This window comes from Lampetra fluviatilis, chromosome 61 (genome assembly GCF_964198595.1).
Source record: "Lampetra fluviatilis chromosome 61, kcLamFluv1.1, whole genome shotgun sequence".
Taxonomy (NCBI): Eukaryota; Metazoa; Chordata; class Hyperoartia; order Petromyzontiformes; family Petromyzontidae; genus Lampetra; species Lampetra fluviatilis.
Window position 1 is genome coordinate 7,476,868 of NC_136335.1, and position 27,910 is coordinate 7,504,777.

At 48.7% G+C, this 27,910-nt stretch overlaps 1 protein-coding gene across 3 annotated transcripts; it reads right to left on the reverse strand.

Annotated features, from left to right (window-relative positions):
- MARVELD2 (MARVEL domain containing 2) lies at window positions 1-25,838 on the reverse strand. Of its 3 annotated transcripts, none has more exons than XM_078881334.1 (7): window positions 25,756-25,838; window positions 17,258-19,173; window positions 10,644-10,694; window positions 7,843-7,958; window positions 4,642-4,813; window positions 3,810-3,860; window positions 1-2,570 (listed from the first exon to the last, which is right to left on the reverse strand). In XM_078881334.1, the coding sequence occupies exons 2-7, from the start codon at window positions 18,518-18,520 to the stop codon at window positions 2,454-2,456; spliced, it is 1,770 nt and encodes a 589-aa protein (XP_078737460.1). In that variant the 5' UTR covers window positions 18,521-19,173; window positions 25,756-25,838; the 3' UTR covers window positions 1-2,453. The 3 variants fall into 3 exon arrangements, with proteins under 3 accessions (XP_078737460.1, XP_078737459.1, XP_078737461.1); XM_078881333.1 differs by lacking the exon at window positions 25,756-25,838 and adding an exon at window positions 25,201-25,749; XM_078881335.1 differs by lacking the exon at window positions 25,756-25,838 and adding an exon at window positions 23,529-23,743.
- Between the last annotated feature and the right edge of the window lie 2,072 nt (window positions 25,839-27,910).

A 27,910-nucleotide genomic window follows, 5' to 3' on the forward strand; every position in this document is an offset into this window, starting at 1 on the left:
TTCTCTTTATTTAAGAAATTACAAACCATTCGACGAAGAAATCCGTCCCGCAGCACCTACAAACTGCGTCATCAGTACAGTCGCCCATCCTGCACGTGTCCCACCCATCACCACCTGCTCTTCCTGATGGCACATCATTATGGAATGTAGTGCTTAAGAAGTAAGATATGCAAGTCACTGGAATTGGAATGATTCGCTCCCCCCTGAACCCGACCTGACAACAAGATGAATTGTCACACTTCAAGAGTTGCTGTTGCCGTGTTGGTCGTAGCAACGCAGCAGCAAATGGCAGCGCCTCGAGTGGCCCCGGCCGTTCGGGTTGAACCCCAACGCAACGTACGGCGATTGTGAATCAAACATGTCCCGTCCATCAATTGGCAGCGCGGGAAAGTGGGATTGAATCGGCATTTCCGGAGATGCCGGGGACCGCTGGCTCCAACTCGTGGCTATGGTGAGCCACTCTACCAACGCTCAAGTGCAGCGTCCTGACCCATCATCGTACACCCAGCAAGGGCTACATTAGACACAAAGCAACGCAAAGTGGTGTACGTGCTCGCCCCCTCTGCCACCACCCCCGCGGAACGTGTGCAAGAGTTAAGGCGAATAACGTGTATATGTTAAAAAAAAATCTTCAGCTATTAAAAAAAACCCACCACAAACAGATTCTCGAACGCACGCACAGCAGCCTCGCCGGGGAAAGCGCCAGCACCCATAGAAATTGATCCTGGTATTTCTTCAGGAATTTCTCCCGGTATTTCTTCAGGAATTTCTCCAGGGAATTAGTCCGCGAATTTCTCAGGGAAATTTCTCCACGTATTACTCCCACTCGAAGCCAACCTCTCAAACGCCAACGGAATTCACGTGCCGAACATACTGACGCAGCGGCAGCAGCATCCTTCCCCGCATAACAGTCTTGAGACTGGGTGAGATTTGCCGAGATGACAAGTGTATTATTATTATAGCAAAAGCTTCTGTTTATCCGGCACTTTTACTATCTGGAATGTTTCTATTAACCGGCATCGGTTCCCATAGAAACGACAAGACAAATCTTCCTTCGCCGTATCCGGAAAATTTTTCCGACAGCCATCCGACTTCTTGTAGATCCGTCGTTGTTGCGAACGGGAGCTTCAGGACCCTGCCAGTCTGTATGTACGGTACAGTACTACTTTACTACGATGCTCTAAACTGCCCCACTGCTTTCTCTACAATCAACTTAGAATGCTCTGTACAACTGCCTGCTAAGTACCTGATGTGAAAACAGTGTATATCTTATATCACAGTTTAACAAATATGTAGGCTTAAAATTCTCTCTTGAAAGTTTGTATCTGCTTGGAAAACTTTGGTGAACCGTGAGTGCAACTCTCAGAGACCCGGCATATTTTATTAACCGGAACGTTTGCTGTGCTACTTTTGTTGTTGTTGATGATGTTATTTACACCGCCACTGTCGTTAGTTTTTAACCGCCATGCCCTGCCATGCCACACCACCCTCTCTCAACGGTCCACCCATTCTCCCGGTCGTCTCTCAAACAGCAGCCACCGTGCACCTCACTCTGCGTGCTTTTCCCCCCAACCGCTTGTCCCCTGTTTCGCATCCCGTGCTACGTGCATCTCAATCAGGGGGGGGGGGGGGCACCAACTTCTCAAGAGGGCAAAGGTTGGCCGCATTGCTTTTCATTCACAACTTCCAGTTTTTCCCAAAAAAACACTCCACAATCGTCTGTGTGTACAGGAATCGTCTTGTTAATACAATACTTTTGGAAAAAAAATACACTCGACCCTGCCCCATTCATTTAATCACTTTCACCCCCGTGCCACCCTGGGTTCACGCACTCCGCCGAGTCCCTTCCAACAGGCGCCCCTCCTCCTTTCCTCTCGTTCAACCGTTAAAGCTACCTGCGGCATCATCAAGAATAGATTCGCCAACTCGTAATTCGGTGCATTCACCGCCAAGCATTGAGAATTAGTCTGTCAATCCATTAATCGTAACGAGCTCGGTTGTTGCCTTGTGAGAGGGAAACCGGAGTTAACCTGTGCTCTATTAAACTTTTAAGTAATGCTCTTGAGCCATTGCAACCCCTGCGCAGCACTGCCATCTGCTGCTCTCTCTGCAGCTCTGCATGTTGCTGTCTACCGAGTGTACTCTGTGTGTGCGGTGCAATGTGTTGCCAGTTGAGTAACATTGCCTGTGTGCTGTGTTAACTATGAGCGCGGCTCCGCAATCCGTGCGCACTAGGTTATATTGACTATGCTGGTTGTGTTGGCTGTGTGTGTGTATTGCTGTACGTGGCTATGTAGGTTGTATCGGTTTTGCTGGTTGGGTTGGCGGTGTGTGTGTGCTGCATCCAGTACATGTGCGTGTGTGTGCTGTTTCCAGTGTGTCACTGTATATGGCCGTGTCGGCTACTCGCTACGCCGGTGCCGAGCTGGGTCCCGGAGCCTCGCGACTCCCCATCAGAGGTCGTCCCTCCAGGTCATGACCTTGTCGTACTCCTGGATGCGCTGCTTGATGTGCGCCAGCTTGGCCTTGAGGTACTCGCACCGCTCCTTCTTCTCCAGGAACGCCGGGTCCTGCGGGAGAAGGACCCAAGCGACACGTGAATGACAACACCACCTCATTGGATTGTTATTAGTATGTGAATCTGGATTAAGCCATTATATAAATCGCTCATCAGGAAATTAAAGCACTGTCAGTAACGCATCTCCATTGGAAGCGTGTTATAGTGGCCTCCTACAGCGCTCCATTTACCAAGAACGCATGCTGAGCGCTATGGGAGGACTGCCTGTATAGATCGACGACTCAGGGACCCAGAACCAAACCTTGCGGAACACCGATATTGCACCACTCACCTCGGTGTGGTGCAATGCAGTGAAAACTAAAAATATTTTTTATTTTACTTTACCAGGTAAAGCCCCACTGAGCTATATAGCTCTTTGTCAGAAGTGACCCAGCTATCACAAATGATTGCCTTACAAATTGGTTTCAGTGGAAATTTATATCAGCAGCAAATAATCGAAATGCAAGTTTCTCCACACTCAGAGACCACCTATCGACCCATACAGACCCATACTCAAAGAGATCCATAGAGACCCACAGAGATCCAGAGACTCATATAGAACCACAGAGACCCACAGAAACCCACAGAGACTCATAGATGCCCCATGCTCATCGAGACCCATATGAAAACTAAACTATTTGATCTTCTTGGTTCTTTCGGTAAAGTCACGTAGAATGGAAATAATTAAAGAATAAAAATAAAACATAATAAAATAATTCTCACGATGTTTTATTTTTATTATTTTATTATTTCCATTCTACGTGACTTTACCGAAAGAACCAAGAAGATGAATCCCTGCAGTCACGAAAGCTTTAAATCGAAATTTAAACGATTTGATTTAACAGGTAAAGCCCACTGAGCTATTAAGCTATTAGCTCTTTTTCAGAAGCGACCTGGCGACAAGTGACAGCCCAATGAAGTGGCTTATATTCAAGTGGAAATTTACATCAGCCAAATACTCTGAATGCATGACGTTGATTCTAAATGTGGAACGAAAAACCGGAGAATCTGGAGAAAAATCCACACGACCACGGGGAGAGAGACACCGCAAAAGCCAAATATACAGCAGGCATCGTCAGGGTCAGGAATGAACCCACAACCTCCTGCATACCAGGCGAGGTAGTCAACATCTCCTCGGCACCGTGGTGCCCCTTTGTGGGTGTGGCACAGCAGATAATGTATTGCAAGCGTCTGTACAGGACGTAGTGTCAAGAGTGGTAGTGCGTCTAGTGCATACAGTGCGCGCACTTACATTCTTTTTCTTCTCGTACTCCTGGAACACGTTCGCCACTCGCTCCATCTCCTACAGGGACATGACAGGCAGGGTCAGCAGACAGCTCACCACCTCCTCACCCTCCTCCTCTACAGCTCACCACCTTCTCATCCCCCTCTAAAAACTACACGACCATCTCACTATCTTCTATAGTCCGTGGGTCTATGCGAGTCGATGTATCTCTATGCGAGCCTGCGTGTCTCTGTGTGAGTCTATGAGCATGTCTTTACGAGTCTTTTTATGCGAGTCTGTGACCTTCTCTGTATGAGTCTGTGAACCTCTCTGTAGAAGTCTGTAAACCCCTGTGTGAATCTGAGTCTCTATACGAGTCACTAAGCCTCTCTGGATGAATCTATGAGCCTCTCTCTGTGAATCTGTTGGTCTCCCTGTATGAGTATGACTCTCTCTGTGCGAGTCTTGAGTCTTAAGTGCGAGTCTATGATCCTCTGCGAGTCTGTGGGTCTCCGTGTGAATCTGTATGTCTGTAGGTCTCTGTGCGAGTCTTTGGGCCTCTCTGTGGGCCTCTCTGTGGGCCTCCCTGTGGGCCTCCCTGTGGGCCTCCCTGTGGGCCTCCCTGTGGGCCTCCCTGTGGGCCTCCCTGTGGGCCTCTCTGTGGGCCTCTCTGTGGGCCTCTCTGTGGGCCTCTCTGTGGGCCTCTCTGTGGGCCTCTCTGTGGGCCTCTCTGTGGGCCTCTCTGTGGGCCTCTCTGTGGGCCTCTCTGTGGGCCTCTCTGTGGGCCTCTCTGTGGGCCTCTCTGTGGGCCTCTCTGTGGGCCTCTCTGTGGGCCTCCCTGTGCGCCCTTCCACTCCACCTGCTGGCTGTGCGACTCGGTAGGCAGCCGCTTGATGAGCCCCTCTAACTGGGTGAAGCGGCGCGCCACGGCATGCAGCTCGGCGCTCAGCTCCCGGTATTCGGCGTACTGGTCGGTGAACACCGCCTTGTAGCGGTCGCGCTCCTCGTCAGAGCCGATTGGCGGGTACTTCCTGAACACAGCCAGCACGACAATTGCGATCGGTTATAGTACAGGGTGCGGGGGCGGTCCCTCGGTTAAAAAAACTTTGCGTGAGCGCGATTGACGATCGTTGAAACGTTCCGACTGACAAAATCACATTTTTAGCGTTAACGAAATTTCACGTGGCACGAGTCGTCAGACACGGGGACTTCCTGAGCGCAGCCAGTCACCACAATCGCAATTGGTTATAACACACAAGGGGGTTCTCCTCAGTTCACGAACGAATGCTCGGTTTATGAACGAACGTTTGCTTTACGTTAATTTCGAATAATTGCAAATGGCAAATCGTGGACACTTTCCGATTTCCGAAATCGAATTCCGCAACGAAATGTCACAGCACGAGCCGCGAGGTCATCAAATGAGAATCCACCGGGGAAGCTGCGTCATGCGTCCGCTACTTTACATCTGAGACAAATCGCTTCAAAGCTCATCAGACTCCTCCGTCAATCTAAATAAAGATTCTGATTGTGAACCGTGACAGCGTCACGGTATCAGCAGATCTTTTGGTGAGTTCCCCCTTAAAAGATTTTTTTTTAAATTCATTATCATTCAATCCTTTTCAATTTTATGCGCTTTATTATTATTTTTGCATGGTAAAAAGTGATGTGTGTGTGTGTATTATAGTTTTAGGTTAGGAGTAGAGTTGGAATCACTGTCCGAAACGCATCCCAAATGTTTTAGTTTTCAATTAACGGGAAAGCGGATATACGAAAATTCGTTTCACCCACGTTGTTTGAAGAACGCACCCCTTGCATAAACTAAAACTAGTTTTTATTTTACATAACACAGATTTTTTGGGTTCGATCGCGTAAATATATGTCCTTAAACTTGCCACCACCCGACACAGCCAATTAGCCAGGTTTCTCACGTAAACAGAACATGCCAATTCATCACTAGTACAACACACCGTTGTGTTGGAGGCAAGCCACAACATTTACAATATGAATTTGACATTTCTCCAGTAATTACAACTAGCTTCATCAGGCGACAGCCAGATTTGTGGATAAGTCCTGCTGTTTCGTTCTTTAAATAGAGGGGTAGATATGATGACAACAATTGTGTGCCCTTCTTAAAAACTATTGCAAGTAGCAATAGTTATATTTTACCAGGTAAGGCCCCACTGAGCTATGTAGCTCTTTTTCAGAAGCGACCTGGCCATCACAAATGATAATTCAACGAAGTGGCTCATCATCTCTATCATCACTTGGAAATTTATAGCAGCCAAATACTCTCAACGAGTGACGTTGCTTCTAAATGTGGAGGGGAAAAACAAGAGGGCCCAGAGAAAAATCAACACGACCACTTGGAGAGGGAGAGAGAGACGCAAACTTCAAATATAACGCAGGCGTCAAAGTCGGGATCGAACCCACAACCTCCTGTGTACCAGGCGAGGTAGTTAACATCTCCTAGCCACCACGGCACTGGTATCGTAAATCTCGGGATAACTGAATAATATGATAATAATAATGTACTTATTTATCCAGTAGAGCCACACTGAGTCCGAGAACCCTCAAACAGGAGGGGTCCTGCCACTGCATTGGATTTTTATTTCAAGATGTGACCCCATGTCCGTATTGGACATCTGTGAGAAAGAGCTTTATAGATCATCAGATTCCTCCAGTATAAGTAAATATTTTGATTCTCATGTATAAATATTCTAAATTCATGACGAATGGTGTTTATTATAACCCCACGGGGGGAGGACACCGGAGCACCCAGCAGAACCTAACACCTTACGTGAGGGGGCAACGCTCTATCCCCCACGTACAGTTGGAAATAGACAGATGGAAATTATTTACAAGAGGTTTTTTTTTGGGTTAGAGCGCGTAAATATATAAGTGTGTCATTAAATCCACCTTGAAAGGAAAACAACACACACACATATAAAAACAGTCCTCTCGGTTATCTGCACTGAGGGGGAGGACAACCGCGGATAATTCAAAATCGCGTATAATCCATAAATATCCGTTTTCTGCGGATCTCTATGGCAAAAAACACGAATATAGATACACATTATGTTAAAATTAAGAAAATTTAGTTGCTCAGTGATAACACTTTCCTGCTTTGGCGCAGAAGACTCGGCCCACTAAGTGGACAGCAGAGCCATGCCAATCAACATAAATCAAACTCCACCCACTGTTGTAAAGATATGCAACTACTGTACTGTACAGACGATCGCATGGATTTCGGGTTAACCGGAACAATATATTTTTTCGGTTTAAACACGTGACTTTTAATACAAATTTACAAGAATAACAATGAATAACTGCTTTTAGATTATTAATTTGAGCTTAAGGGGAAAATCCATGAGTTATTACTTGATGTCAAAATCTCAGGTGCATGGTTAATCCACAAATCGGATAAACCACTTGCGGATAATCGAGAGTCTACTGTAATTGTAAATGCTGTTGTGGGTAACTAATTCGCACGTTTTGTTTAGGTGACAAACCTTACTAATTGGCTGTGTCGGGTGGTGGCGGCGGCAGGATTAACGACACACATTTATATTTACGCGATCTAACCCAAAAAAAACCGGTATTATGGATAAGATATTTTCAGCCAATTATTGACAAGTTGTGTTTATTATCGCGCACGTGGGAAGAGCAAACCGGAGTACTTGGAGAAAACCGGCGCTTTGCGCAAAGGGGGGGACCGCTCTATCCCCCACGTCCAGATGACATTAAACGGATGGAAATTATCCATGAAGTATTTTTTGGGTTATATCGTGTAAATATAAATGTCGTTAAACCCACCACCACCCGACATCCAATTAGTAAGGTTTGTCACGTAAACAAAACGCGTGAATTAGTTACTAGTTCAGCACTAACCGGTGTTTTTATTAACCAGTTAAACGGTGCTGAGACTAACAGATGAACAAATTAATCTCAATATCAACCACATGCGTGAGTGCATGTCACTATGTGTTCATCGTGTGTGCCATTACAATCGCCAAGTGCCATCGAGGGTTGGCGGCAGCAGCAGAAAACAGGCGAAACTCACGCGACGTAGTCCGGCACCACCAGAGGCTTGGGGATGTGCCCCGATGGGATGTGACCATTCCGGATCTCAGGCCTCCGCTTGGGAGCTGGGCTGTGGTCCAACTCCACAGCCCCACCCTGTGCAAGCGCACAGGCCAAAGCATTTCCCCCAGTACATCATCATCGTCACTAGCTTCATCTGGGATTCCTATAGGTTGAGTACAATGATCGTCCGCAGACAGCAGTCCATGGAGTTTGCTTGTGCGGTCATCATCGCAGCAGCAGTGGCTTTTGGCTCAGCCTTCGAACAAAGACGGTCACCGCATTGCTCGGCGCTTATATGGCCGTCTGGAGCATTCTGCCATCCGATATTCAGAAGCTATTGGGAGCTATGCAATTTTAAATCATCTAGATTGACAAACCAATTTCCTTTAGAACTGCTTCTTGTTGTGTTTAGTTTGTTGTCCTTCCCCCACACCTCCGATTAGCACGGTTGGCTACGTACAATGTGGAAGAAATTCAACATACCTACATAAATGATGACACCAATTTTCGATACATGCAGTTTCAGTAGAATGAACTTTGGATGTATTACCATTATTTTTATGGTTACAAAATACAAGTTAAAATAATAAATTCACAGAAATAAATGCTATCTATCTATAGTGCTGCATAAATAAAAATACAAGCTTTTTTGCCTGTCCAAAGACGGGTGTATATTGCAGTAAATCTGAAATATTCAATCGAGAAATTGTTCAGCTCATGATTATTAATGAGGGTAGGGTTGCGACATGTGGAGTGCGCGACCTTCTTGTGCGTTAGTGTAATTTCGACACGGGCATGAATATTAATTAATTGGGGGGCCTTTTTTGCAGTGACGTCACGCACGGATGTAGCACTGTGCTGCGAATATTTATTTTTTACCGTCACTTTCTGTAAAGAAACATCATATTTGAAGCGACTTTGCGTAATAAATTATTGAATTCAACTCAACCTACCTCTGCGTTAGTGTAAAAATCCACCCACTCATGAATATTAATGGCGGGGGTGGGCCTTATGTGGAGTGACGTCACACGTGGGACGGACAGATATATCTGGGAGATTATAGTAGGCGATTATAATAAGATACGGCACACCTTGGCTAACCCCAGTGGGATAAGTCTGCCTGAAGGTGGGCCAACAACTCATCCGCAAGCGGCTGTGACATCACGGAGTTTAGCCACTCGCCCCTCTACACCGACTCACCCCTATACCCACCCCGGTTGACCCTGCCAGAGGCCGGAAGCTTTGGATGGTACAGCCTGATGGATTCGTAGGGAATTGTGTTGCTAACCGTGAGGTCCCGTATACGTTTTTTTCGTGACGGCCTGGCATGGCGCACGAGGGGGGTTGGTCATGTGGCCAGCACCATGACCCAATGCTGATGTTTTTCTACACCACAACAGGGACTCATTAAGGCTGGGCCGACCTAGGCGAGGCCCAGGACCGGTTCAGATATTCGTCAATGATGTTGGCCCCCAGCGAGAACCGAATCCGGTTCGCCGGGTTCAATAGCACAGCACGCTAACCACTGCGCTACCACTCCCGATACACATAAATCCCCCGTATATCCTTTAAGAGACTGTTGGGGCAAGTGCTGTTAGCGAGTAACACCTATGAAGTCCGGCACGGCACACGAGGGGGTGGGTGGCCAACACCACGCCCGGCCGCCTTTGTCTCCCTAGTGACGATGTTTACACACCACACCAGGTACTCAATTGAGGCTGAGTCGACCTAGGGGAGGCCCGGGACTGGTTCAGTTAATCGTCACTGGTGTTGGCCGTGAGCGGGAACCCGTGTCGCCAGGTTCAAACGCAGCGCGCTAACCATTAAACTACCGCTCCCCTCACACACACAGACAGGCACACACACACACAGAAGCATACACGCACACAGACACACACATGCACAGACACAAAGACACACATACATACAGTGCGCCAATCACTACACTACAGCTCCCCAAGGAGACACACGTAGACATGCACAGGTACAAACATACACATGGATATAGACACACACATGAATACACCCATGGGCACCAACATAAAGACCAATGACAAAGTCATGGCTCTGTGACAACAAAGATCACCTGTGTAGCCTTAGCAAAATATGGGGACAAGTGCTGGCAGCGGGTAGCACCTATAAAGGCCAGGCACAGGGCGCGAGGAGGTGGGTGGTCAGCACCACACCTCCCCCCACCCCATCCCGTGCCGGTGTTTACTACACACCCTTCAATGTACGTATATACGATACGTACATTGAGTTTCTTCTGTCGTACTGTACGTAGCCAACTGTGAGGTGAGGGGGAAGGACAACAAACTAAACACAAAAAGCGGGTTTAAAGAAATTAGTTTGTCAATATAGATGATTTGAAAGTGCATAACTCCAGTGGCTTTCTAATATCGGATGAAAGAACGCTTCAGACGGCCGCACAAGTGCAACATGATGCGGTGACTGTCTTTGTTCGATGGCTAGCCAAAAGCCACCGCTGCGAGGATGACCAGGGTTCGCGTGATGATGGTTTATGTTCCTTGCCGAGATCAGCAAGGTATTCTGGTTAATTTGTGGCAAACACTTTGTGTGTAATAAGCGCGGCCTCATAATGTATTCGTTCGGCAACCATAAGTCAATACAGCGCAGTGAACACTGGACGGACACGGTGTCGGATCTTGCAGGACCCGTCACAACACGTGCTAAAGAATTGTGTACATGCTGCAGCTTGGTAATGTTTTTGGCAGCGCCGGAGGGGGGGGGGGAGTTGAGTCACTGCCGCCCACTCACCCTGTGGATGCGGTCGCTGCGATTGTCTGGCCGAGCATCGTAGCTGTGCATCTGCGGAAGGCAGCAAGGGAGACACATAACAAAGGTTGTGCATGTGTGCGATGGGACACGTGCGTACACACACACAAAGATAAGGACCCCCGTATAACCTTTAACAGACTGTTGGGGCAAGTGCTGTTAGCGAGTAGAACCTATGAAGGCCAGCACGGCACACGTGGAGGTGGATTGGCCAGCACCATGCCCGACTGCCTTTGTCTCCCAAGTGCCAATATTTAAACACCACACCAGGTACTCATTTTGAGGCCGAATCGATCTAGGGGAGGCCCAGTACTGGTTTAGATAATCGTCACTGGTGTTGGCTATGAGTGGGAATCTAACTTGGGTCGCCAGATTCAGTAGTGCTCACACCACCATGGCCCACACACACACACATAGCCTGCCCCACTTACATGCACAGCCTCTAACCACCAAGTACCAAGGCCTACACACACACACAACCTGTAACACACTCACACACTCACTTGTCACACTCCCGACCTGAAGCACCAAGTACCAAGACCTACACACACTCACACAAAGCCTGTAGCACAAAGTATCAAAGCCTACACACACAAACAACATGTAACACACTCACAACGTATGCCACACACACACAAGCACAACCTGTAGACCCAAGTACCAAGGCCTATACACTCACACAAAGCCTGTAGCACAAAGTACCAAGGTCTACACACACACGCAACCTGTACCATACTCACGCACACTCACACACAACCTGTACCGCACTTAAGCACACTCACATGAGCTCACATCATCATCGGCAATCACTCGGGTTCGAGTATGGATTGTCCTCCTGGTGGGTCCTGTTTGTGGATCTTCAGATGGCTCAAGAGGCCGATCCAACACCCGCAGATTCTGCTGCAGTGTGGGCAAGGGTTACACGATGGTGGTGATGGACGATGGTTGGGCCTTCTTGGTGGGGAGTATCTCCTTATGTTGTTGCCCCTGCCCTCTGCAGCCCACGTATACAGTGGGGTGGGAAGAACTACGGCTTTGTAGACGAGGAGTTTAGAATTGACCTGGATATTATGATCTTCAAAGACTCTTTTCCTCAGTCTGGCAAAGGCTCCACTGCCAGCTCAGGCGGTGGTGGAAATCTGCGTCAATGTCGGCTTTGGAGGAGAGAAGGCTGACAAGGTAAGGAACGTGATCCCATTTTCGATGGTGGTATGTATTCCTGGGGCCGGTGTTGTCTTGTCACGTGGTGGTTAGGATATGCATCTTTTTATGTTAAGTGCCAGACCGAGGAGCTTATATGCCTTTGTGAAGGCATCCAGGATGCACTGCAGGTCTTCTTCCGAGTGGGCAGTGAAGGCATTGGAATCTGAATACTGGAGCACCATGATGGAAGTGGTGGAGACTTTGCTCTTTGCCTTGAATCTCTTGAGGTTGAAGAGTCGGCTGATGTACTCAGAGGCAGATTTTGGCTTGTGAGCTGCAAGATAGCAGCAATGAAGATTGCAAATAGGATGGGCACAATGATGCAGCCCTGTTTAACTCCAGTTTACACCTTGAAGAGTTCCATTTGAGCACCACTGTTACTGAGCAATATTGCTGACATGTCACGCAGCAGTCGCAGTACCCTAGTGAATTTGTCAGGGGCAGCCCATTTTTGACAGACTTAGCAAGAGGGCATGACGGTTCACAAGACTCAAAGGCTTTTGTAAGAACTATGAAGACCGGAATTTCTCTTGCAGTTTATCGTATAGTGGAAATCACACCTGCTGCGCCTCTGGATGGTCGAAAGCCACATTGTGATTCTGGGAGGATTTCTTCAGACAGGGGGTAGGAGCCGGGTTTGCCAGTATGTGGGTAGAATATTTTCCCGGTGGTGGACAAAAGGGTGGTGCTTCTGTAGTTTACACAATATGCCGTTCACCTTTTTCAACGGTTTAACTTAACTTTACTCCTATGTTTGTCGTGGTCAAATCTTGTAATCAAAATTTAGTCGACTTCCTGTTGTCTAATAAATTCCAAATTTTGATTATGATCCCGTGAAAATGCATGCCTGTATCAAAATCGGCATCAATTCATATATTAATTCACTACTTTAAAGCAATTAACATTTTGTATGGACGCCTTATTATTTATATTTTTATCTGTGTAGGTGAAAAATGCCACGGTCCAAGCAGAAGGTGCCACGTGTCTCAGGCACGCCTGCTCCATGTGAACGAGTTACGGAAGTAATTAATTCAAGTAAGCGTTGATGTAGGAGCAGGCGCCGCATCATTGACGTACTTCTCGACCGTGAGGTAAACGAAGTTGTTCATAAAACTGTTGTTTTTTAAAACTTTTTTTAAGGAGTTTATTAAATATGGTAACAATCAGTGGGTATCCCCGAGTTCTGTGTGGGATTTCCTACTTGTGCCAGATCTTCAAGAGCAGGAACATGTATGTGGGTGGTGTAAGAGCTCTGACCTGCCTTACTTTAAGGTTTCCGCTAAAATCCCATCAGGACCAACGGCCTTGTTATTTATCATCTTCCCGACGGCATCTTGTACCTCCTATCTGTTGGGTGGTTCTTCCATGTCCTCCTTTATGAGTCGCTAAGGGATTTGGTCGATGACCTCCATCTCATCGAGCAGTACTTCAGTTGAGTTCTAAAGAAGTGTTCTCTCCACCAGGCATTTGATTGATACATCATCCTTCAGCAGCTTTTGTCTATCTTTCGAGCCAAGGGAGTTTAGGCCGTGGTAACTGGGTCCGTATGCTGCCTTTGTGGCATTGAAAAAGACTCTGGTATTTCCGGAGTCTGTCAGCTGCTGGATCTCCAGGGCTTCTTTGCCTGTCCATCTGCCTTCGCTTCTGGCGTGAGCCTCACTTTTCGCCTTGTAGTTTGTGTCATTCTGCAGGTGCAAAAGGTTCTTCATTTTGTGTCGATGAGCTGTTCACATCATAACAACCATTGGCTCGGACAATGACAGTCAATGAGATGCCAGAGTTTGGAGTGGGGATGCATCCACGATGGTTTGAATTCGTTTTTCTGATAGTAGAGTGTGTTGGTGATGATGAGGTCACATTCCGCACATTTGGCTCGATGAACTCCATTTGAGTCGGTATTGCCAACACCTTCCTTTCCAATCGTGCCTCTCCAAAGGTTGTGGTCCCGGCTGACCCTGGCATTAAAATACCCAAGAAGAATGATCTTGTCTTCCTGAGAGTATTATGTCCAAGTTGGCATGGAAGGTCTCCCTTACCTCCTCATTTGGGTCCATGGTTGGGGTATAGGCACTCACATCTGTGGCCAATTGGTTGTTTACAAGCTTCAGACGGATGGTCATGAGGCGTTCATCTATGCCCACAGGGATTTCATAGAGGTGGTTGACGAGTCTGTTCTTAATAGCGAAACCAACTCCATGGTTGCCTGGGTCCATCAGCTGGTTTAACCTTTCCAGAAGAAGGTGTAGCTGCCTTTCTCCTCCTTCAGTTTCCCTTCACCTGCCGGTTGGGTTGTGGAGAGCGCAGCAAGGCCAATCCGAAATCTTCTCAGTTCTCTTGCTATGATCGCAGTTCTTCTCTCAGGTCGACTACTGGTTGCACTGTCCATTAGGGTTCACACGTTCCAGGCTCCAAATTAAATGTTTATTTGTTTCTGACCGTAAAAAGGTGATCCCACTGGATGTGGTAAACTAGTTATGAGTTCTAGATTTGAAGCTTTCGTGACTGCAATGATTCATATTCTCAGGTTTTTTCGGTAAAGTCACGTAGGTAAAAACATTAAAATTAATGAAAGTAAAATAAAACAAAACAAAATAAAATTCACGACGTTTCGGAGGCAACACAAGTCTCCGTCATCAGGTGGGACCGTCACAGCCGAATTAGCTGCATCAAGTGAAGCAATGATTCAAGATGTAATCCCTTATAAGCATATCTTCACCTCCCTTCAACTTGCTTATAAGGGATTACATCTTGAATCATTGCTTCACTTGATGCAGCTAATTCGGCTGTGACGGTCCCACCTGATGACGGAGACTTGTGTTGCCTCCGAAACGTCGTGAATTTTATTTTGTTTTGTTTTATTTTACTTTCATTAATTTTAATGTTTTTACCTACGTGACTTTACCGAAAAAACCTGAGAATAGTTATGAGTTATGAGGCAGGCTATTTTAGGGCACATATTCCAGCCCCTTCCCCTACTGGGGTGAGCAGAGCAGATCTAAAAAGGGCTGCTCAGTAATGGGTGTAGCTGCCGAAAAGCTCCATGTGCCTCTGTCCACGAGCCAGACGACCGAATTAAACACCCACCACCATTCGCTGAACGCCAGAGGGCTTGAAATCTGGGATGTGCAAGAGTTTGTTCCCTTTCAAGAGGATGCTTGCGCATGACATCTTAACTTGGGGAGACCGATGCACAGGCAGCCACCACCACACGGTCCTTGACAGAGGGATCGGGGTCCTATGGCATGGAGGCCACGACAATTGGCGACCTCTCTCTGCTGCAACCTTCCTCCGCCTTCACAAGTGTTGCGACTTGCCGTCATCTTCTGCCTAAATCTAGATTTTAAGTTTTCGTGACTGCAGGGATCCATACTCTTTGGTTCTTTCGGTAAAGTCACGTAGGTATAAAATAAAATAAATTAAATCACGACGTTTCGATTGCAACACAAGCAATCATCATCAGGTGGGAAAACCACAACAAGAACATTTTCCGAGACTAAGGTGCTCTGCAAACCTTCGGGCTACTATCAAAGGTTTGTTCATGAAGCCATACAGATATATAAACAGACATAACTTCAACCGAGAAGATTCGTCAAAGGAAGTGGCACTACGGACGCCATATTCGCGGCGAGGCTCCTGCTGGAGAGGCACAGAGAGAAGAACAAAGCTGTGCACGTGTCGTTCCTCGACCTTGAAAAGGCATTTGACAGGGTCCCCCACGACCTCATCTGGCACTCGCTTCGATCCCATGGAGTCCCTGAAACCTACGTGCATTGGGTGCAACTCCTATACAAGAACATCACCAGTGCAGTCAGGTGTGCAGTGGGCATATCACCGCCATTTCCCATCAGCGTTGGAGTGCACCAAGGATCGGCCCTGTCACCACTCATGTTTATCCTGTGCATGGACACGATCACTGCCGACCTGCACACGCCCCTGCCATGGTCAATTCTCTACGCGGATGACGTCCTCCTCTCAGATGAAGAGAAGTGGAAAGACAAACGCGCCTGTGGAAGGAACGTTTGGACGAAAACAGGATGAGGTTCAACATCAAAAAGACGGAGTATATGGAGTGTGGCCCCCAAACCGACGGCACCATCAGCATTGACGGAGAAGATCTGAAGAAAGTGACGGACTTTAAGTACCTGGACTCCACCATCAGCTCAGATGGTAGCATCACGACTGATGTGAGGTCACGAGTCAATGCGGCATGGATGAAGTGGAGGCAAGTCACCGGAGTCCTCTGTGATCGGAAAATGCCGGATAGGCTGAAGGGAAAAATTTACAAGACCATCGTCCGACTGGTGGCACTCTATGGATCCGAGTGCTGGCCAGCCACAACTGTACACGAACAAGCTCTCCACACCATGGAGATGAGGATGCTCAGATGGAGCCTCGGACTCACTCGATGGGATCGTGTCATGAACGAAGACGTTCAGAAGCGACTTGGTGTGGCCCCCATTGCGGACAAGATGCTTGAGGCAAGGCTTCGGTGGTACGGCCATGTGATGCGAAGTGATGAGTCATCAGTGGCCAAGACTGCCATGCGTATTGAGCCAGAGGGCCGCCGTCCACGCGGACGTCCGAAGAAGCGATGGATGGATCGAATAGAGGAAGACATGAAGACGGTCAACGCATCCCCTGAAGATGCCCTGGACCGAGCCAAATGGAGAAGACAATGCCGAAAAGCGGACCCTGCGCCACAGCGGGAACAACGCTAGGAAGAAGAAGAACTTCAACCGAGAAGATGGATACAAATTGAGCAATCATTGGAAGGATGTTATTAACCACGTAAAACCTTAAATGCTTAATGGTTGTTCCATCATATTTGCCAGGCATTGCTGCTGCAGTGGCATTGTTGGCTTCATTGGCATTGTTGCTGCAGTGTTGTTGTTGTTGCATCCTCCTCCCCACGCATCCCCAGCTCTCTCAGCCTCCCACTTCCAGCCCCGCCCACTTCCCCCCCCCCCCGTCCAGCTTCACGTCCCTTTCCCTGTCTTAGCATCCATGCAACGCCCCCTCCCTACCCCCCTCCCTTGCCCCCTCCCCTCTCTTACCTATATAACCTCTCACCACAGCATCTCTCTCCCACTTCAGAAAAACATTTTCTTGCTGTGATTTTCCCACCTGATGATGATTGTTTGTTTTACAATTAAAACGTCGTGATTTAATATATTTGATTTTATACCTACGTGACTTTACCGAAAGAACCAAAGAGTATCTTCTGCCTGCTCCGCCGTTGAGGTCGTTGTTGGATCGTGCTTTGTTTGGAAGCTTCCCCCCCTTGACCTTATCCGAGTGGCTAAGCTGCAGATGGTATCACTCTTGGGAACACACAAAAGCTTCTCCACCACGGCAAGGCGGCGATCCTCACACACACAAACACACATTCTCACCTCCGAATCCTCCACGCCCGCCCGCTCCCGCCTCTTGCGAGCGTTCTCGTGTCGCCACATCTTGAGCCCGACAGCCGTACTCGCCAGGTAGGCGATGGTGTTGCAGAACAGGAAGATGGTGGCCCCAACCTGTCCGCCCTCCTGCCTGCAGAACACCCCGCTCAACGGGTTGTTGTACGACTGGAAGGAGCACAACCCGCCCCGGTTCAGGTCGTTCACGTACACAATAGCTGCCGACAGGTACAGCAGGAATAGCGCCCCGTTGATGGCCGCCTCTGTCACCGGCCACCAGTCCGCGTCGAGCAGGACGGCCCGATAGTACATGGTCATGCCCACGCCCAGCAGGATGACGGTAACCAGCCAGGCCAGGCCGGCCACCACCAGCACGAAAGGCGTCTTGGGGCCGTCGTAGTTGTAGTTGCCGTAGTAGGAGCCTGCCCCGCCGGCGATGCCGAGCGAGCCCGAGGGGCGCCCATAGCCGTAGAAGTTGTACCACTCATTGTCCTTGTAGATGTAGGCGCAGACGCAGGCGAACACAATGGCGCCCAGCAGCAGCTGCACTGCCCCCAGCAGGCGCAGGAGGCCTGGCCACGACTTCATGTAGGCGTAGCGCACGCGGTACTCATCCTCGCGCTGGCTGTACGTCTGGAACGTGCTCGTGGGGATCCCGGACAGCGAGGGCCCCTCCCAGATGCCATCGTAGTGGGCGCCGTCGGGCAGCAGCCCTTCCTTCTCCCGCCGGGTGCCGTAGCTAAACCCAGAGGCCTTCCCGCTGCTGCTGGCGCCGCCAATGCCGACGCCGTCGACCCCGCCGCTGCTGGCACCGCCGACGTGCCACCTGTCGTCGTCGGCCATGTCGCCGCCACCGCCGACACGCTTGCTGGGGTAGTAGTCGGAGGATGAAGCGAGCACTGGCGCCAGCGACCTCGAACCATCGTCAGTGCCGGCATCGTCATCGTGGTGACCCCGATGGCCCTGCGACCGACCGCGCCGGCTGAAGAACGTTTTGACCGAGTCGGGGATGAAGCGGTGCACCGGTTTGATGTCGGGTAGTGATGGCGCTGGCGCCGGCTCGGAGGAGCAGCTGAAGACGTCGCCTACGGGCGGCTGCAGAGGCAGTGGAGGTGGAGGCAGAGGGTCAGCGCTGGTGGCGATATCCAAGTAGCGGAGGTCGGAGATGGCGCGCGGGGGAGATGGTGGGGGAGACGGTGCCGTGCGGAGGTTGTTGCGCACGGTATCCGGGGGAGGGGCGCGGGATGGCATGGCTGCGGTAGCGCGGGGATTCCGGGTGCGTGAACGTGTGCGTGTACGTGTTTTGTACAGTCTGTTTAGGCTATACGGGGGATCTTTGTTTTTGTACGTGTGTTTGGGGAGCGGGCGTGCAACGGTTAGCGCTACGCTGTGCAACGAACCCAGCAACCTGAGTTCGGTCCCACTCACAGCCACCAACACCAGTGACGATTATCCGAACTGGACCTGGGCCTCCCGTAGGTCGACTCGGTCTCAAATGAGTACCTGGTGTGGTGTGTAAACGTCACCACTTGGGAGACAAAGGCAGCTGGGCGTGGTGTTGGCCACCCAGCCACTCGTGTGCAACTGTGCCGGCCTTAAAAAAGGTGCTGCTACTCGCTACAGCACTTGCCTCGACAGTCTGCTCGGGTTACACGGGGGGGGGATCTTTGTCTCTGCTGTGTCTAACCTCGTCCTCTTGACTTCACCACTCGTATGCCGGTACCCGCGTTTCACCTTGTGTCCCTGTTGTCTGTCACCAATGGACTTAGTCTGTCACCACCTATGTACTGTTTGCGTCCCGTCTGTCTGAGGAGTCTCAGGGCATGGGACCGACGGCTCTCACTGATGGCTCCGTGCTCCTCCAAGCGGCATCATCTGCAGCAGGGATGCAGCTCCCACAGAACCTGGGTAGAGGGTCGGGGACAGGAAGGTAAAAGGTGCAGCCTTGCGATTGCTTGCGCACACCACCACTGGTAGCACTGCCTCCACTTATCGAGGGTTCTGGATAACAACCAGATCCTACGACTTCTACAGTCGTTCTGATTAAACTGCAGTAGACTCTCGATTATCCGCACTAATGACAGGGAGGACAGGCCGCAGATCATTCAAAATCATGGATAATCCAAAAATATTAATTTTCCATGGATCTCTATGCAAAAAATCACTAATATAGGTAAAAATTATGTTCAAGCTAAGAACATGTAGTTTGTTAATGAACAAAACAAAACATTTGCAGCAGAGAATTGACCGATCGATGTGCGTGCTCAGCAAGAACACTTTCCTGCTCCTGCTCAGAAGACTCGGCCCACTAAGTGGACAGCAGAGCCACGCCAATAAACATCAAACTCCACCCACATTTAAAGATATGCAACTACTGTACTGTTGAGGCGATCACATGGATTTCGGATTAACTCAAGGAATATATTTTTTAGGTTTAAGCACTTGAATTGTAATAAACATTTTCAAAAATAACAATGTATCACTTTTTTATTAATAATGTGGGCTTAAGGTAAAATCCATGATCTATTAATTTATGTCAAAATCTCAGGAGCGTGGTTAATCCACAAATCGGATAAACCGCACTCAGATAATCGAGTCCACTGTAGTTTAGTTTACTATCACCACACCACCACAACCACGACAGCCGCCGTTTACCATTAAGTGGCAGTGATCTTACCACGGCGCTTGTGCCATGCCAAGTGCACTTTGAGGCCATCTGAAGTGTGACAGGCTCGCTGACAGGATGTTACGGACAGACCCAGGCCCCATGAGTTGATTGACTGGGCTGACTCTCGCCACAATCACCATATCACATCACCATAGGCGTGCCCCGTCGTTCCCCACTCACAATGGAAAATCACCCAGCTGTTGGCCATGCCCTGGCTCTCGTACGGCTCAAGAGGAGATGGAACAACAACAAACGCCGCATGAGTGCAGAGATGGCGAGAGGGGTCATGTGACTCATGACAGCTCGCCCTTGAGAGGGCAGAAAATATAAATAATTCTGTACATTTTAAAGTATTGGCAGTACACTGGTGGTGCGCAGTATATATATATATTTTTTTAATGCACACTAATTATTTATTTTCCTGCGATTTGTAAACCCCGGTCAGAAAATCCTTGCGGGGATGGTGATTCCTCAAAATCAGTTTCTTGTGATGTCGAAGCAGTCAGAAGACAGAACACGAAGCTTCAGTCAGTCTGTTGACATATAGCAGCACCCAGCCGTGATGACGATTGCCGGCTCTGCGTTCCAATAATTTGTACTCTGCCCTAGACTCGGTCGGACGGTTGTTCCTCGATTCAATGGGACCCAACTCAATGGTCAATATTGACCACATTTTTTTCCAAATCTCAATAGACTGAATAAACTTTCTAATCGCGTCAAACTTAGTGACAGGGTCAATTAAAGACTGACAAAACAGATTTGCTGATCCAAACTCAGATTTTAGAACTGTTTTAAGAGGGACCGGTGTGTTATGCTGCACTGGTGAAACGCCAATAGGGTTAATTTGGTATTAGTGCAATCATTCTAATGTGAAAATTGTTATTATTATAATTATGTTGTGAAATGCCCTTCCCATGGGCATCAAGGGGGTACCATACCCTTAGCTCGTCAGGAGGCAGTACGACAAGTAGGACCAATAGCCGTCCATTTACAACTTTACCGGGATAAAGCATTTCCCCCTTACACAATACATTTTCTTCTCCCGCTGCTCCAGGGTCCCCCTCCCACGCAGTATAATAAATGCCACTCATCGTTAACAAGTGCTTGCTACACATGAACCACTACACCTTGCTGATCTCATCAATTAAACATAAAGCGTCACTCCGTTCATCCTCGCCAAGGTGTTCACCGCATCGCGCGCTTTCAGATGTGCTCTTGCGGCCGTCTGGAACGCTCTTCCTTTCGATATTAGGAAGCCACTGGGATCTATGCCCTTTTAAATCACCTAGATTGAAAACTCATTTCTTTGCAACTGCTTGTGTGTGTTTAGTTTGTAGTTCTTCCCCCGAACACTATACATAGCGTACGATATAGAGTCGTCAACTGTAGGTTCCTCCTTGACATTATCCTTCTACAAGCCATCACTCACTCTGCTGCGCTACACCACTCAGATAACATGAGCCTCTACAACCATCACTCACTCTGCTGTGCTACACCACCCAGCTAACATCCCTCTACAAGCTAACAGGAGCACAGTAATTACTCTTTTTGTTTTTTCGGTAAAGTCACGTAGGTAAAACATTTTTTACCTACGTGACTTTACCGAAAAAACCAAAGAGTATGGACCCTTGCAGTCACGAAAACTTCAAATCTAGCACAGTAATTGCCTGGTTTCCGTTGGGAATGTGTTTCTGAAATGTGCGACGATGAATATCAAAACGACATCAATGAAAGCGATTTGTTCACGAGAGCAAATAAAAGATCATGGAGGGTATGGTGAAGCGGTCTGTTAATGTGTGCAATCTTCACCATCGACGTACTAGCAACGTTACATCATAGTAGTAAAATTACTGCACTGAACACTAGTGTACCAGCAGTAAACTTAAACACAAATTATACAGGGTACAATAATATACACTATACGATCAAAAAAAAACCCACCAAAATACCGTACATAAAACATATTGTACGCTGCAGTACGGGACATCTTCTTCATGCGCGACGCAAAGTGGTTTGTATACCAGGGGAGGTGGTGGTGGCGGCGAAGGGGCTGAGAGGCGACGAATAACGAGGAAGGGACGGACTGGACGATGCCGTCAGCGACGTGAGCACAAGCGCCGTGGTTAAGGCGACGCTGGTCGAGGTCGTGGTGTTATACTAACAACAATCATAAGTCTTCTTGGTTCTTTCGGTAAAGTCACGTAGAAGGGAAGTAATAAAATAATAAAAATAAAACATAACATTAGCATATAAATATGCTAAATGCCTCTTGATATGCATATTCTTTTGTCAAGGCGCTCTTTTCCCCCCTTCCAACCCAGCTTATATATATGCTCCAAGCACGTGTGCTGTTTCATTCAGACGCTGTCACCTCGACAGACCTGGTTTTCACCTGAGGACGGCTGCTTGCGTTGTGGCCGAAACGTCGTGAGAATTGTTTTATTATGCTTTATTGTATTACTTCCATTCTACGTGACTTTACCGAAAGAACCAAGAAGATGAATCCCTGCAGTCACGAAAGCTTTAAATCGAAACAATCATAAGGCTAATTCGGATTATGATTCTCGAGGCGTGCAGTCACGTGGCTTTTCATCACCTGTCATGGAGCAGCCTGTTTCACCACATCACTACCCTCATTTCTTCCTCCACTTCCCAGCGACAGTATAATAAAAAAAAAATTATGTTTCCAAGTAAGGCCCACCGAGCTGCATCGCTCTTTTGGCAGAAGCGACCTGGCTATCACAAATGAAAGGCCAAGAAAGTGGCTGATATCATGTGGACATTTTTTAGCAGCAGCCAAATACTCTAAACGCGTGACGCTGATTGTAAATATGGAGAGAAAACCCGGAGGACGCGGATAAAAATTAATGCGACCACGGGGAGAACATGCACACTCCAAATACTGTATACAGCAGGGCTCGGGATCCAACCCATAACTCCTTCATACCGGGCGAGCGAGTTAACATCTCGCCACCGCGATCTCTCCAGTAGCGGCACGGTGTAAGAACGTTACAACAACAAACAATAGTGCAGAGTACAGGAAGGGGCAAACAAATCACCCACAAACATACGAAAACAACGAAACCATCCCCATCCTACCAGGCGAAGCCCACTGAGGTATTCACTTATTTTTAAATCCTTTATATTAAGTTCGCTTGCTTGCTTGCGTGCTTGCTTACGACCGTGCAAATCTTTCGGTCGTTTTTTAACCCACTTCCCGTGATCCAATCGAGCTGACATTTTCCACACATACTCATTGTGCGTGACAATTAATGTTCGTGAAAAAAAATTCCCAAAATTTTACACTTTTTAGGCAAAAAAAAATATTTTACATATATTCAAATAGAACTCATTCATGGCTTTGGCTGAACGTCACAGTATAAGAGCCCAGAGCGTAACCCCTCCACAGGCTGTGGCGGAGTAGCGCAGTTGGTAGCGCCCTCGTTTCCCATGCCAAAGGTCGCGGGATCGATCCCCGCGTCCTCCACAGGCGAATATATTTTTAAATCCTTTATATTACGTTCGCTGCCACGCATATAAAGGATTTATAGTGAAAAACTTTGTTTTTACGGGTTATACTTATTCACCCACCAGTCCCGTTTGCAGCGCCGTTTCGCGCTCTGTGGGCTCTCTGTCGTGCTATCCGCGCGTCCATTCTCTCCTCTCCTCTGCATTCGTGCGAGGGACAAGCGGATGGATCCCGACATCGCAACAAACGTGTGCTTCACAATTGTCCGCGAGTTTATCTCCCGTCCAAATTGACCCGGGGTAGCATTCTGTCAGAAGCTGCGTCATTCATTCCATCATCTCCGCTCAAACGCGGCTTAAGAAGAGTAACTCTGAATCGGTAGCATATTCATCTTGTTATTCTGTCTTTAGTTTACCGTCTTTCCACCCCGCAACTTCGACTGGCACGGTTGGCTACGAACGGTACGATAGAAGTTCAACATACATCCACTACACTATGCACTAATACTACACTATACACTAATACTACACTATACACTACGCTACCCACTACACTATGCACTACTATACTACATTTTAACTAATTTATTTCGAACTGCTTTTTTGTGTTAAGTTTATTTTCCTTACCCCCGCACCTCTGATTAGCACGGTTGGCTACGTACGATGCAAAATATGTTCAACATACATCCACTACACTATACACTAATACTACACTATACACTACCCTATACACTAATACTTTACTATACACTATGCTACCCACTACACTAAACACTACGCTACCCACTGCACTATATGATACACTAATACTACACTATACACTACACTAATTCTTTACTATACACTACGCTACCCACTACACTACCCACTACACTATACCTACCCACTACACTGTACACTAATACTACACGAGACACTACGCTACCCACTACACGATACACTACACGATACACTACACACATGTTACGTTTCTCGAGGCGCACCATGTCAAGACGTTTGCTTCCCATCAGACACTCCGCAGCCTGCTCCGCAGCCCGACTCCCCGAACGGCCCCCGAGGGGAGTCCCGCTCAGCCGCCGTCATCGTGCGGAGCGTTTCCGTGTTGACACAGCCGCGTCTGCCCTGTGGAGCTCGTGCCGCCACGCGTGCCCCTGTCACCGTGGGGAGCGGTGGCGCAGCGCTGCCGCTACGAACCCGGCGAGCCCGAGTTCGATTACCGCTCACGGGGAACATCAACTCCGGTGAGCATTATCTGAACCGGTTCTGGCCTCCCCCTAGATCGGCTCAGCCTTAGCCGAGTACCCGGTGCGGTGTGCAGGAAACATCGCCACTGGGGAGACAAAGGCGGCCGGGCGCGGTGCTAGCCACCCACCCATCGTGTGCCGTGTCGGCCTTCAAAGGTGCGGCTCGCTTACTTGGTGCAGCTTGCCCCAAGTCTATTTTAGAGCTACACGGGGTATCTTTGTCGTTGCGCTGCGCTACGAACCCGGCGACGCGAGTTCGAGTCTCGCTCCCGGCCGCCAACACCGCCGGTGACGATTATCCGAATCAGTCCTGGGTCTCCCCTAGGTCCACTCGGCCTCAATTAAGTACCCAGTGCCATGTGTGGTCTGTTAAAGGCTCCACGGGGGATCTTTGTCTTTGTGGGACACAACACGCAACGTTAGAACAGAGCGGAGTAGAGGCGAGGCGGGCGATTTAATGACCGCAGCGATATAGAAGAAGACCGTAGCGTCGTGATGATTACAATCAGAGCTTCACACGGTAGCAGGGAGCGGGATCCCCGTGTCCTCACCTCTGAGGCTGCTGCTGCTGGCGACTGAGCTGGTGGTGGTTGTTGTTACTGCTGCTAGTTGAAGTAGTGCTGGTTGTGGCTGGTAGTAGTAGTGGTGGGTAGTAGTAGTGGTGGTTGTTGTTAGTAGTAGTGGTGGTGGTTGTTGTTACTGCTGCTAGTTGAAATAGTGCTGGTTGTGGATGGTAGTAGTAGTGGTGGGTAGTAGTAGTGGTGGTTGATAATAGTGGTGGTGGTTGTTAGTAGTCGTGGTGGTGGTGGTAGTAGTAGTGGTTGGTGGTAGTAGTGGTAATGGTGGTAGTAGTTAGTAGTAGTAGTGGTTGGTGGTGGATGGTGGTTTGTAGTTGTTAGTACTAGTTAGTAGTTGTAGTAGTGGTGGTGGTAGTAGCAGTGGTGGTTGGTAGTCGTGGTGGTTAGTGGTGGTTGTTAGTGGCGGTGGTGGTTGTTGTTGTTGCCCTACAACTTGTAAATCTCCTCAGGCGCGCCGCCTTCGTTCCCGCGCCTCACATCCGGCCAAGAATGGCGGACGACTGCGATGACGTCACCTCCATAACCCACCTGTGTGACGTCATCTCCCCTCCCACCACCTGAGTGACCTCATCGCTGTCGCCGTCGGTGTGTGTGAGCCATATGTTGACGTCATCCCTACAACGCGCGCGAGCAAAGACCCGATGCTACTGGTGACGCCATTTTTCGGCTCCAGAGTGACGTCATCGCGACTGTCGACACAGAGAGAGATGGAGGGGAGTGACATCCCGGGAGGTCATCATCCGAACGCCCCGAGCAACATCTCCCTCCGAGCGCCAGTGACGCAATCGCAACGACAGGAACGCTGAGTGACGTCATCCCGCCAAGACAGCGACAGTGTAAAGATGACGTCACGTCGTTGCAACGACAACATGAGGAATCGGCGTTGCTCGATTGAAATCAATCTCCCTCCTCATCTTGTTGAATGGGCTCGCTGATGTAGGATCGTGAGGTCCACTGAGCAATGTAGATTTTTTTTAGAAGCGACCTGGCCAACGAAGTGGCTTATCAGCGTGGGGAAATGTATAGGAGCCGTCCATAAATGACGTCACGCGATTTTGGACGATTTTTACCCCCCCCCCCTTCGTCACACGGCGTCACAAAAAGTCAGACCCCCCCCCTCAAAAATGACGTCACAAAGCTCTGCCCCCCCCCCCCCCCCAAAATAAAACATGCTTCAAATCGCTTTCAACTATTGTCATTGTAGTGCGTAATTAATGTGGCGCTGCACTCTGATGTCGGAGAAACATTTATTAAAAAGTCTATTTAATTAAGTAGAACGTGTTGTCTATATTTATTTAAAGTTGCGTATTTTGATGTGACGTCACATTTCTCAAACACCCCCCCCCCCCCCATCGTCACACATCGTCACAAATGTCTGACCCTTCCCCCCCTAGGTGTGTGACGTTGTTTATGGACGGTCCCATAGCAGTAGCCAAATACGTTAAACGCGTGATGTTGATTCTAAATGTGGAGGCGAAACCTGGAGAAAAATCCACGCGTCCACTGGGAGACCGTGCAAACTCCAAATAGACAGCAGGCGTCAGGGTCGGGATCGAACCCAGGCCCTCCTCCTCCTTCTGCATATCAGTCGAGGAAGTTAACATCTCCTCGCCACCACGTCAACCCGATTCAAGAGCCGAATGGCTCACAGGGCTATACCCAGAGCCGGCCCAGCCACTAAGCGACCCTTGCAATTGCAAAGGGCCCCGTGGCCAGCAGAGGGCCCCCCTAGAGTCACTGCGAGCTAGTGGGTGAAAAAAATCATACATCAAAGGGGCCTCCAACCAAATTTTGCTTAGGGCCCCCAAAGGTCTAGGGCCGGTTCTGGCTATACCTAATAAATGAACTTGAAACTTGAACTAGCAGCGGAGTGTGTTCATCGCTGCGGTGTCTCCTTCAGTATTTGTGGATCGGGGACATCATTGCGTGGTCGGTTATACTTTGTACTACGCTACGGGTATCTTGTTCTGGATGACCACAGGTAGAGCCACCACGACTGGATCATGTTTTTTTTCCCTTCAATTTGTGGATCAGGTATCCGCATCTGCTGCTGTCATGGGCTTGTGCAGAGGTTGCGGTTTTCAGGATGTAACTTCTTTCGAAATGGTGCTAATCGTAGGTGCGGGGGTAGGACAACAAGCTGAACATAACGACAAGCGGTTCTATAGAAGAAAGAATCTGAGAAAAACGCAGTTCTAAAGGTTATGATGGATGCAAGTAATCATAGCAAATCATTGGGCCACTGCAGCGTCACCTAACCTGTAGGCGCAGGCAGCCTGCAGGCACTGCTCACATGCAGGTGTTCTGTTAATATCGAGTGATCTGACACCAGCGCATCCAAGATTTGTCCAGCTAGGGGCCGTCCATAAATGACGTCACGCGATTTTGGACAATTTTTGGCCCCCACCCCCTTCTTCACACGGCGTCCCAAAAGTCAGACCCCCCCTCAAAGCTCTGCCCCCCCCCCCCAAAATAAAACACGCTTCAAATCGCTTTAAACTATTGTCATTGTAGTGCGTATTTAATGTGGCGCTGCACTCTGATGTTGTAGGAGAAAACATGTATTAAAAAGTATATTTAATTAAGTAGAACGTGTTGTCGATATTTATTTAAAGTTGCGCATTTTGAGGTGACGTCACATTTCTCAACCCCCCCCCCCCCCTCGTCACACATCGTCACAAAT